Raw genomic sequence first — 12,289 nt, 5'->3', positions numbered from 1 at the left:
TGCAACCCTGAATGTCTTTCTTTAGTACAGGTGCAACCATGGAGAAGTTAAAGAGCTCAGAGGAGACTATAGAAGGGAAACTTGCAAGTACCTCTAGGACAGAAAGATATTTCACCTCATTAGTTAAACACATCTTAACTACCCGCAACTGTTCGCTGTTTGAAGGGCTGGACAAGTCTAACAACCTGGAAAGGTCAGCTGATATCATCTGGTCAGACTTTATCCACTACTCCAGTGCAACTGAAAAATACACGGATGTTCTTCTAAGAAGCCAAAAAAGTAACCATAGAACTGGATACTGAATTATAGAAGGGCTTCAGGCCAGTTGCCCGTAAACTCTTACACCAGGGCCACAAGTCCTGCAAGCATACCTTTCAGTTTCGTCTCCATGGCAACTATCAGAGAGTTTCACCACTCAAGTTAAGCAGCACAGTCCTTAAAATAATCCGTGCCCTTGGAAGGTGAGGCTGAATTTCAGGGGGAAAAAACCTTCAACAGCTGACCTTAGCCAAGCTTATCTACAGCTCAGCATCACCAAAGGCGTTTGAGACCCATCCAGTTCATCACTCTGACATCCCAACTCTAGCATGTAAAATGGGGCAACTGTGCTCCCCGAATGGGGACAGTGGTTGGATAGGACCTCCCTGGCTGGTGCGTTCAGGCCATCAAATGCCATGGCTCACTGCAGGAACTCTCACGCGGGGCAACACCCCTACAGGGAGCGCCAATGCCAGCGCGGGCAGGGAGAGGAGGGGGCCTGAAGAATTCCAGTCATTCACAAGATGTCAAGCTGAGTTATCTGCCCACAGAGCGCGCCTTCAATGGGGAAGCCGCATTGTTCATTTGCGAGTGGCGGTTGCCATGTTCTCTCGGTCACACTCCAGGGAGTGCTTTCAGGAACCTTAGCCCAAGAGGCGTGCGTGGAGGAGCCCTGTCTGGTGGTTTGACTCTGCCAGTGCAAAGAGGGGGAGAGGGTGCAGCAGGGCCACTGCCATCTGCCCTGCCTGCTCGAAGCACCAACTACTCCCGGTCAGTGACCAAGAATTCAACACTCACAGAGACTCAGCACAGCTGTGTCTTCCAGGGCAGAGGCAACAGCTGGAGATGACACCAACGCCCTTGACTTCTAAGTCCCCTGCCCCAGTGAGTCACTCTTGGATAGGTACTGGCAACTTTGTCTAATGATGAACCTTTAGGAACAGTGTGATAGCAGGAGACGCAAATTTTAATCATTGAGATTTTAAGTAGGGTCACGGGAAGATCTCAAACAAACCACATGTTGAGCACAGGTCAAAATAACGGATCTTGTCAAAATTTCAAAATGTATCAGTAATCAAATCCCTTAACAGCCAGCAGGTCAAGAGAACTGAGCCCCTGGGGCCGGCACTGTAGCGCAGCGGGTTAATGCCCTGGCCTGAAGTGCCAGCATCCCATATGGGCGCTGGTTCTAGTCCCAGCTGCTCCTCTTCTGATCCAGCTCTCTGCCATGGCCTGAGAAAGCAGTAGAAGATGGCCCAAGTCCTTGGGCCCCTGCACCCACATGAACGACCAGGAAGAAGCTCCTGGCTTCTGGCTTCAGAGCGGCACAGCTCTGGCCGTTGCGGCCAACTGGGGAGTGAACCATTGGATGGAAGACCTCCCTCCCTCCCTCCCTCCCTCCCTCCCTCTCTCTCTCTCTCTCTCTCTCTCTCTCTCTCTCTCTCTCTGCCTCTCCTCTATGTAATTCTTACTTTCAAATATATAAATAAATCTTTAAAACAAGAGAACTGAGCCCCGTGTCCACAATACACTCACAAGGCTGGATCCCTCTAGCTTGCAGAAACATTCGCCTCTTGTGTTAGCATGATGCAAACCAACTGCTGCTGGCATTCATGAGCAAAGCTGCGAGTGATTCTGGAGCTCTCGAGGCTGATTCCAACTCTCGGCCTCATCACAATTTACTATCTTTTTGACATATTATCTAGCTGTTCATTAAGCAGCGGTACCAACACTAGTACTGAGTAAGGTACCTTAAATTCAAGGAGTTAGATTTCATGATGACAACACTCTAAATGAGATAGGCGAGGGGATGACCATGGCAAGCTACGTGGATAATAAACAAGACACTGTTTTGTCAAATACGGCAATCATGCTGTGAAAATTTAAAAAAAAAAAAAAAAAAAAAAAAAAAAAAAAAAAGCTTTAAAGGGCACACCCTGGAAATCTGAAAAAGAGCTAGCATCAGAGATGCATCCACTGTGCATCAACACGGCGTTTGGCTAAGGCATGAGGCATTTTCTGAAGATCTGAAAGGAGGGGGCGGAGAACTGGTAACAGGAACACACTGAGGGATGCGTCCCTCTAGCACCAGCACTGTGGCACAGCAGGTAAGGCTGCTGTCTTCAATGCTGGCATCCCATGTGGGTGCCAGTTTGTGTCCCGGCTGCTCCACTTCTGATCCAGCTCCCTGCTAATGGCCTGGGAAAGCAACAGAAGATGGCTCCCATGCTTGGGCTGCCACCACCCACAAGGGAGACCTGGAAGAAACTCGTGGCATCAGTCCGGTCCAGCCTCAGCCACTGCGGCCATCTGGGGAATGAGCCAGTGGAAAGAAACCTCTCGGGCCGGCGCCGCGGCTCACTAGGCTAATCCTCCGCCTAGCGGCGCCGGCACACTGGGTTCTAGTCCCGGTTGGGGCACCGGATTCTGTCCCGGTTGCCCCTCTTCCAGGCCAGCTCTCTGCTGTGGCCAGGGAGTGCAGTGGAGGATGGCCCAGGTGCTTGGGCCCTGCACCCCATGGGAGACCAGGAAAAGCACCTGGCTCCTGGCTCCTGCCATCGGATCAGCGCGGTGCGCCAGCCGCAGCGCGCCAGCCGCGGCGGCCATTGGAGGGTGAACCAACAGCAAAAGGAAGACCTTTCTCTCTCTGTCTCTCTCTCTCACTGTCCACTCTGCCTGTCAAAAAAAAAAAAAAAAAAAAAAAAAGAAACCTCTCTCTCTGGCTCCTCCTGTCTCTCTGTAACTCTGCCTTTCAAATAAATGAAAAGTAAATCTTTAAAAGAAAATAGAAGAAAAATAAGGTCAAAGAGGCACTAGGATATGCACCTTGTAAAGAGAGTAGGCATGGGTGGGGAGGGGTTCATTCCAACAGGTCTGGTAAGAGACATCTCAACACCCTACCCTTGTCCACCTTCTCTAGAAAGTACTACAGAGAGAGGATAGGAGGGCACCCGCATAGCTGTGAGTTCTCAGCCCAAAGCATTGTAGGGAAAGCTGCCCTATTTTCCTCATTCCTTGAAGGAAATCGGAAGAAATGCCCTCTGCCCCACGCTGGCAACTCAGAGAAACCACAGGTGCCTGCAGGAAGTGAACAGTCGATGTGTCCCTGGTTTGCATAGCCGCATAGGCGGACAAGGAGGAACAAGACGCAACCAGGAAATTGGTTACTGCCAAGGTCAAGAACTGGAAGAGATAAGGTCAACTTGGCTCTGCTGCATCCATCCCCGGAGAGGTCCCCTGGGTTCCTGAGGACTTACAAGTGTGTCCCCCGTGAGACCAATGTGTGTACCCTGGCCATAGAGGGTGACAAAAATTGACTGTCAATGCTGGTCCAAGGAGCAGGAGCAAGCATAAGACAGGGCAGCCACAGAAAGGTCCCATCCTTGAGCCTCTCCCCTTGATAAACAAGGTGGGAGGGGAATGAAAGAATCAATGCCTTCCTCTGGACTCCAAGTTCTGATGTGAGATCATGGCCTGGACATGAAGCTGGGCCGGAATTTCCAGCTGGACCTTGCTGAGGTTGGTGTTTTGCTCATTTATCTTTTTAAAAATTTATTTATTTAAAAAGCAGAGTTATAGAGAGAGGGAGACACAGAGTGAGAGATTTATCCTCTACTAAGAAAAGAAAATGACCACACCTATCCAAGATGTCTAAAGGAGCCCCCTACTCAGGGTAAGGACATCGAGCAGGGCAGAAGGGAATTAACAAATGGAGAAAAATCCAACAGTTTCACTGTGGTTGTTTCATACGATTAGTACTGTGTTTATTATGGTTATAGGATATGGCTCAGAAACAGAAGGGCATCCCCATTATACATGTATGCGTCTCTCTTTTAACTCAGACTTGAAAAACTCATCTTGCACTGTGAAATTTGGATCTGACAGGTCACCAGGAATGAGCACTTGGGTTAGGGACACACCCTGTACCTCACAGGGTCACCAGAGGTGGAGGGGCCAGATGCTGGTACCAATGACATCCCCATCGCATTACTGGAGTGGATGTGGACTCCTGGGTCTGAAATTCTTCACTTTTGAAAGTACTCAGTCATGTGTTACCCAAATATGTAAGAGACGGGTATAGGGGTCTAGGGGATTCTTGGTCTACAATCAGAAGGGTTTTATTTCAAAGTCATCCATAAGTTATGATGAACGTTTAACATGGTCTCTGGGCTGTGACCCTCAGGTTGCCAAAGTTGGCCACCTCTTCTGTTATTAATAACCAGCCTGCACTTGTGTTATCAATGACAGGAATAGCCACCCAACTGAATGTAGGCCAAAGGCTAAAAGATGAACAAGAGGGGCTGGCGCTGTGGTCTATCAGGCTAGGCCTCTGTCTGCAGCACCAGCATCCCATGGGGCACTGGTTTGAGTCCTGGCTGCTCCATTTCCAATCCAGCTCTCTGCTCTGGCCTGGGAAAACAGTGGAAGATGGCCCAAGTTCTTGGGCCCCTGCACCTGCGTGGGAGACCCAGAAGAAGCTCCTGGCTCCAGGCTTCGGATTGGTGCAGCTCCTGCCATTGTGGCCATCTAGGGAGTGACCCAGCGGATAGAAGACCTCCCTCTCTGTCTCTCCCTTTCTCTGTGTGTAATTCTGTATCTCAAACAAAAAAAAAATTCAAAGATGAATGAGAGAAAGATCGTCAAGATAAATGCTGTATCCAAAGAACAGCAAAATTCAGGAAACCACAGCATGAAGAGACTCATCCCAAAGAAAACAGCATGAACACAGCCAGAGAAAGGGGAGCTCTCCAAGAAGAGGAACACAGAGGAGACACCACAGGGATCATGGCCAAGCTTCAGTTTCCAGATCATCTATGATCGCAGTCAACGCTGGAAGCAACCGCCTGCACCCAACAACTATGATAGATAAACGAGGGGGAGCAGCTGAGCAGCGCGGAGCGAAGCCAACATCCTCTCAAAGTATGTAGGAACCACTGATGTGGGATGTGGACAAAGTCTGCCTCTGATCCGAGCCTTCGGGTGACAAAAGACAAAAACCTGCTTGTATTTCCTTTAAAGGTTGACACGGCAATCAGCAGGCGAGGGGGTGTCGATTTTTGGACAAGTGGGAGACAGCTGGCAGGTTTGAGGATCAAGTCTGAAATGATACAAACCCAACTCTAAGAGCCCTGACGAGCAGTCCCATGCGGCAACTGTGACGGCTACTCTGGAACCGAGGGAGAAGAAGGGAGGCGCCAGCCAGGATCCCATCCTACCAAGTGACCCGTTCTCCCCAAGAAAGCTACGGGCAGGGGATGTCCCAGCCCTTGCTCTGGAACTATGGGAAATTTAGAGCCAGTATTTTTTTTTTTCCTCGGTGGCATCTTTTAGGACCTCGAGCCTTACAGGTAGCACATCCTCCCCGCTTCCCGGAGCCCAGGGTGTTACTCATCCCCCTTCCTGGTACACAGCCTCCCTGACATCCCCGTGTGGCTGCAGCAAGAATTGTAACTGCAGATTTTCTAGTTCCTGGCACACGGAAGGTAACAGATGGCATCTGACAATGAGAGAGAAACTGGGACATTCCTTAGCTCACACAGTATAATCCGAGACTTCTGAAATCTTTTTTTTTTTTTTTCTTTTTACCTGTTTAGGCTGAGCTCCCTTTGAAAGAATGTCAAGTAAATCGGCGGAAGAGATGAAGTAGAAGCGAGGAAAAGCCATACGCTTCGTTTCCAGGTATTCAGCGAGAGCTTTTTCACAAAGAGAAAGCCTGTAGGAATGAAAAATCTTTTTAAGCCTCTTTTGCCCATTTGGTCATTAAAACTTCAACAAAACCAAGCCAGCACCTGCCACGTGTCCCATCTATCACAATAAACTCCCTGATTAACAGGTAGCCACCTCCTCTTTTGATGTCACCATCTTGCCTTCCGCTAACCCAAGAGGACTGCAAAAATTCATAGAAAGGCAGTGTGAAAAGACATGCTTATTTTGGTGCAAAAGCAGCTGGAATCCAGGCATCGTGTTTTCATGATATGATTTTCCATGAGCTTTTTGAAGATGCTCTCGTAGGCATGGATTTCCAAGTTCTCTGAACTAACAGACTTGTCTCTTAATTTTATTCTTCTGTGAACTTTTGGAAGTATACAAGTCATGCCAAGTGGGAGATGCAAACACACCCCATTCGTTGAGGTTAAATATAGTCCAGACTTTGGTGTATGTCACTCATCACTTTCCTTAATGACACTTCTAATCAGTCTAAGAGCAGACTGGGTTTGGCATCGCCCTGCCTCTGCGCTGAATGCACAGGTGTGACATCACTGGCTTAGAGTCACACTGAAAACATACAGAACACAAGAGGCTCTCCTGCTCAGAGGAATCCAAGATCCAGATTCAGTTCCACTTGATTGTCCTTGATGGAGCAGAGATGACCTAGAGGCAGAGCCCCAGGGATCGCTGGCTCCCCAACAGAATTAACTTCCCTAGAAATGTACCCTTGCAGGCCCTCAAATACCCAGATTATGAAATGGTTTTGCTTATGTCATAGATACTTTAATCTGTATCGTCCAACCTTGCAATAAAAAGCCATCATAATTCCACCTCAACCTTTCATTTTAGTAGCTGATCTGCCAGCCCACTTTTATGACAACTCATGAGAGATTAAATACGAAAATCACTTTAAAAATGGCTCTTGGGACAAGGTTTCATGGGCTAATATGCTCTCGAAGAGTAACTCCCCATAAATAGTAAAGGTACCCACAAACTAATGGGCTTAAAATGACTGTATACAGCCAGTATTTGCAGGATGGTTTGCTGAGAACTGGTCAATCATGACAATTTTCTGATAACAGCATTTTCTAATTTTATTATTCTAGTAATCCTTACAAAACACATAAAAAATATTTGGGTTTACTTATATTAACTCACAATAGACATGTACCACCTGACAAGCACAACTAGATAGTTATCAACAAAATTATAAAATGACTGGGTAAAGTTACACCTACAATAACACAGCACTGAATACTACTAGGTAAGCGAAAGAAATCTTACGAAATTACAGCGAATTGATCACATTACATAGGTGTAGCCTTACCTGTACTGCAAATCTTTGAGCTTTTCATAGAGATTGGGTCTGCATGTTGCTTCTAAGACATTTTTTATGCTGGCTGTCTTGAACATTAACTCCTGTATGAAAGGATAACATGGAGCTGTAAATACTAGAATTCTCTAAATATTCACCTGCTTGGCCATTACAAAGTAAAGAAAAAAGGCAAGGGAGACTTCCAGAAATGCCCAACACTCGTGCCCCTTTTTGCTTTTACATTTACAGAAGATCAAAAACAACTCAAAGCACAGTTTCTACTGAAATAGATGGGACAGGTATTACTATCACCGTGGGTGCACACCAAATTCTAAACTGAGAGAGAGAATGAGAGAGCGAGAGCGAAAGATCCTAGAACCTCTAAGTGTAGATTAGCAACAAACAATCTCTCTCTTCTTCCTTCATCAAAAAGATACACACATTAGAATACTTCTAGGAGTTCTGCTTTAGGTAGAAAGGAGAAAATCTTGTAAATATTTTATGTATCTTTGCTTATTCGAAAGGCAGAGAGACAGAGAAGAGAGGTCTTCCATCTGCTGGTACACTCCCCAAAGTCCCACAACATGCAGGGCTAGACCAGGCTGAAGTCAGGAGCCTGAAACTCCAGCCAGGTCTCCCACATGGGTGGCAAGGACCCACCCACTTGAGCCGTCAGCACTGCCTGCCAGGGCCTGCATTGGCAGGACGCTGGAAGCAGGAGACACAAACCCAAGCACTCCAACTTGGGATGTGGCTGTCCCAAGTGATGCCTCATCCACTGTTCCAAATGCCTGTCCCTAAAGAATAAAAACTGTAATCCTCACTTCTATAAAAAAAGGTTCAGCCACTACGTTTGGCTGTCTCTCAAATCATTTATCCTTTTTGTGTGCATTTTCCATGCACTCTCATGGAAAAGGGAAAAACAGACTGGCAGTATTGCTTGTACCCTTTCCAGCCTTTTCCTTATGAAGATAAATTTCTATACCTTTCTTACTTCAGGAGTTGGCAACTGATGGCCCATGGGGTAGACATAGGCCAGGGCTTGTTCTTGTATCACTCAGTACAGTTGTCACATATTTACATGGTTGAAAAAAATTAAAAGCAGCACAACATTTTGTGACATATAAAAATGATATGAAATAAAAATTTCAGTATCTATAAATATTTATTGCTATGTAGCCACACCCATTTATTTATGTACTGTTTTCTTTCACGGTACTATGGCAGCACAGAGTACCTGTCCAAGGGGCTGCCCAACCTAACATATTTACTACCTGGTTCTTTACAGAAAAAAGATTCTTGACTTCTATTTGCTGAAATTAAAAAAATAAAATTCCATTTTTATAAACATAGCACCCAAAATCATGAATTTTCATACAACTTTCAGACTGTTCCAGAAACCCTACCATGATAAAACGGAGCCAGTCCTTGACCAACCTTAAATTCAGCGTCTACTCCATCGAATCTTCTGGCATCTGTCACGAGCTGGATTCGAATGTCTTCTGAACACACGAAAATGCTTTCCAGGTGAGACCAGGTTCTCTGGACTTCCATCCACATAAAGATGACTGAGTCTGCTATGTTTAATTTATTTTGCCAGCTTAAGACTTGCTCTGTGAAATATTCCACATACTTGCTTTGAAGAAGAGTTTGCAACTGAACCTACGAGAAAGGCCAATAATTTTCTACAGCAGCTCAATAGGTGGACTGTGCCCGCCACCAGGGTGGGACCCTGTCGGTGCTGTTTATTGCTGGATTCTTGGGTCTGCAGCGTAATACCTGGAACAGGCATTCGATAGACTTTTGCCAAATGAGTGAATTAATGGCAGTAAATATTTATCCACATTAACATTTTTCCACAAAGAAAACAGATCAATATAAGCAGCTGCATTTAATGTCTTCTGCAAAAAGTCTGTACATCTCTTTGCAGGCAGAAAGAAAATATTTGTGCACTGGAGTGCAGGTTTAGGAAATAAGCGTATTCTTTCATAACTCTCGTCTTGTCCCCAGCTATTCATCATTCCAAGGTTGTGTGTGTGTGTGTGTGTGTGTGCACACCTGTGTGTGCATGCATGTCCATGCGCACGCATGCGCTGGGCCCTCACGCTTTGTCGTCTTTCCTTTCAGTTTCCTACTGAGCTCCACAGTCATGGACCAGCAAGGCCCCCTTTACTACCAGGCAGTCTGGTCAGCACGTCTGACCACCGTGACGCGGAAACCTCAGAAAGTCACCACGCAGGCTCTAAACCTCATTCTCCTTCATCTAGGTCACTAATCCACCCGACTGTTCTGTGAACACTGCCCACTCGTGTTTTGCACATTGCGTGGTCCTGTTCCCGAAACGTCTCGGACCACTCCTGGTCTGCCCTCGTTGTGGCTCCTTGTGCTCACCAAGGGCAGCCCCCTCCGAAGCTCTATTCCCAGCTTGCTCAGCTTCTGCCCTTAGCTCACAGATGCTCAAGACACAAGGACCCCACCCCCTACAGCTCCAGGCTGACCCCTGTGCAGAGCTCTGATCCACTTCCCACCTGTTGTCCCTCACAACACACACTCCAGTGTGTGTGTCCTTCAGGCTACAGCCCTTTCTTTTCCTAAGTTGCTCTAATAATAATAACCATGCTGTCATAATTGCTGTAATTTCCTCTGAACGGTTTGTCTCTTCTCCCTTTCTTATCTCTCATGTCCAAAGAGGTGTCAACACTGTAATCTTGGGATTTAAGACCAAATATGCTGTGCTTGTACCTCCCCCTCAGCCTTATTTCTCCCTATTCCCATACACAGACTCTATATGCCAAGAAACCTAAACTCTTACAATTACTTGTGAATGTCAGGTGTTTCCTGGCATTCCAATATGCTTCTAATAGAGCCTCCATCGCCTCCACATGCATTTGCTGATGACCATAGGTTGCTGAGTGCCAGCTCTGCCTGCAAGGCTCAGTGTAAGGGCCATTGGCTTATATGGCCCTCGCTGTCATCCATGTTCCCCAATCTGTGAGGCTCTGTCTCTTCTTAAACTCTTTGGAATCTTCAGGGGTTCTCCCTACTCAAGTGCAAGGCCCTTGAGAACAAGTGTTTGTATCTCTGGGTCCAAATGGTCCCACATCTGGTGTCTGGTACAAGTGGATGATCAATGGATAAATAAATACACATTAAGTACTTAGAACTTGGAGAAAAATCTAAAGTCATAATTTTTAAAAAAAGATTCGATTTCAACAATATGAGTCTTCACAAAGGTCAAAGATGCCATATTTTTTAAAACTTATTCATAGATTTAAACACATACTTATTTTAATTCCACTTTCCACAAACCTTTTGAAATACGCTCATATGTGCACTCAGCATGAGTGCATATTAATAGATTGGAAAAGTAAGATACGCTGTAATAGAGTAATATTAACAGAGTTCCACACTCTACTTTTTCAAAACGCACAGAACAGACAGACAGAAAATCCACTGGGAAACAGAACTGAACAGCATCTTAGACAGAATGGAGCTGCCACAGACAGAACATTTCATGCAACAGCAGCAGAAGCCCCATGCTCCAGGTGTACATTGGGACGCTCTCCAGGAGTGGTCAGGCCATAAAACAAGTCCTAGAAAATTGAAAATCACTGAAATCATGTCAAGTATCATTTCTGGACATAATGGAATGAACCCAGAAATACGTAACAAGTGGAATTTCAAATAAGTTTGCACAAATATGTGAAAATTAAATATTATGCTCCTAAAAACCAGTGGGTCTAAGAAAAAAATTAAAGGGAAATTTAAAAAATATCTTGAGACAAACAAAGATAGAAGCACATTATTCTGACACTAATAGGATGCAGCAAAAGCAGTTCTAAGAGGGAAATTTATAGTAATAAATGGTTATAGCAAAACAAACAAAATAAAAGGAGTGGACATTTGATATAATGGTTAGGACACCACTTGGCACACTCATATCAAAGTGCCCAGGTTTGAGTAACGCTTCCAAATAATTGAAGTAGAACCAAACTCATTTTATGCCAGACAAGGTCACTACAAGAAGAGAATGCTATAGGCCAACCTTCCTGATTGACACAAGTGCAAGCAAGCTAAACAAATTATTAGCAAACTGTATTCAGTGGCATTGAATCTGGGCTCACTCTCCTGTTCACCATGGTCAAGTGAAATTTATTCCTGGCATGCAAGGATGGTTCAACATACGCAAATAAATAAATATGATACAGCATATTTAAAGGACAAAAACCATATGATAATCCTACTAAACCCACCCCTGAAAAAAAGCATTTGGGGTTGTGTTGTGGCATGTTGGGTAAGGCCATTGCCTACAGTGCCAGCATTCTAAGTGGGAGCAAGTTCGAGTCCCGGTTGCTCTACTTCTGATCCAGCTCTCTGCTATGGCCTTGGAAAGCAGTGGAGGATGGTCCAAGTCCTTGGGCCCTTGCACTCATGTGTGAGACCTGAAGAAGATCCTGGCTCGTGGCTTCAGATTGACCCAGCTCTGATGTTTGTGGCTATTTGGGGAGTGAACCAGCAGATAGAAGACCCCTCTCTCTCTGCCTCTGTAACTCTGCCTTTCAAATAAATAAAAAGCCTTTTTTAAAAAAGCATTTGAAAAAGTTCAACATCCTTTCAGATTAAAAAACCTCCCAATAAATTAACATAGAAGGACTGTGCCTCAACACATGGAAACCTAAGAAAATCCCACAGCTAACACCATACTTAAGTAAAAAATTGAAAGCTTTTTCTCTAAGACCTGGAATGAGACAAACTTGCCCATGCACACTCTTTCTATTGAACACAACACTGAAAATTCTAGCCAGAGCATTTAGGCAAAAAATAAAAGGCCTCCAGATAGGTAGGAAAATATAACATAAATTATCTCTGTTGATGACATAACTTTATACATAATGATAACGATAACAAAAGTTAGAAATGATAGATTCACTAAAGTTACAGGGTACCAGGATCAACGTGCTAAAATAAGCAGTGTTTTTTATACTAACCACAAACTATCAGAAAAAG

The 12,289-nt window shown here is 45.3% G+C and overlaps 1 protein-coding gene and 1 long non-coding RNA gene across 2 annotated transcripts in view; one reads left to right on the top strand and one right to left on the bottom strand.

Annotated features, from left to right (window-relative positions):
* LOC103349418 (uncharacterized) overlaps nucleotides 1-10,659 on the top strand; it is a 33,348-nt gene extending 22,689 nt beyond the window's left edge. The window contains exons 2-4 of the long non-coding RNA XR_517586.4: nucleotides 5,853-5,937; nucleotides 8,670-8,809; nucleotides 9,410-10,659. This is a non-coding gene — a long non-coding RNA (uncharacterized lncRNA). The remainder of the gene's footprint in view (nucleotides 1-5,852; nucleotides 5,938-8,669; nucleotides 8,810-9,409) is intronic.
* The window catches only part of DNAH11 (dynein axonemal heavy chain 11), a gene marked incomplete in the record, with an annotated part of 360,436 nt that overhangs the window by 262,729 nt on the left and 85,418 nt on the right, over nucleotides 1-12,289 (bottom strand). Inside the window, 3 exon segments of the mRNA XM_070059638.1 lie at nucleotides 5,845-5,971; nucleotides 7,295-7,386; nucleotides 8,720-8,944. Coding sequence (XP_069915739.1) covers nucleotides 5,845-5,971; nucleotides 7,295-7,386; nucleotides 8,720-8,944 — 444 coding nt within the window.

This window comes from Oryctolagus cuniculus, chromosome 16, assembly GCF_964237555.1.
Source record: "Oryctolagus cuniculus chromosome 16, mOryCun1.1, whole genome shotgun sequence".
Taxonomy (NCBI): Eukaryota; Metazoa; Chordata; class Mammalia; order Lagomorpha; family Leporidae; genus Oryctolagus; species Oryctolagus cuniculus.
Note: the sequence above shows the minus strand (reverse complement) of the source record. Positions and strands in the feature narration are given on the sequence as shown.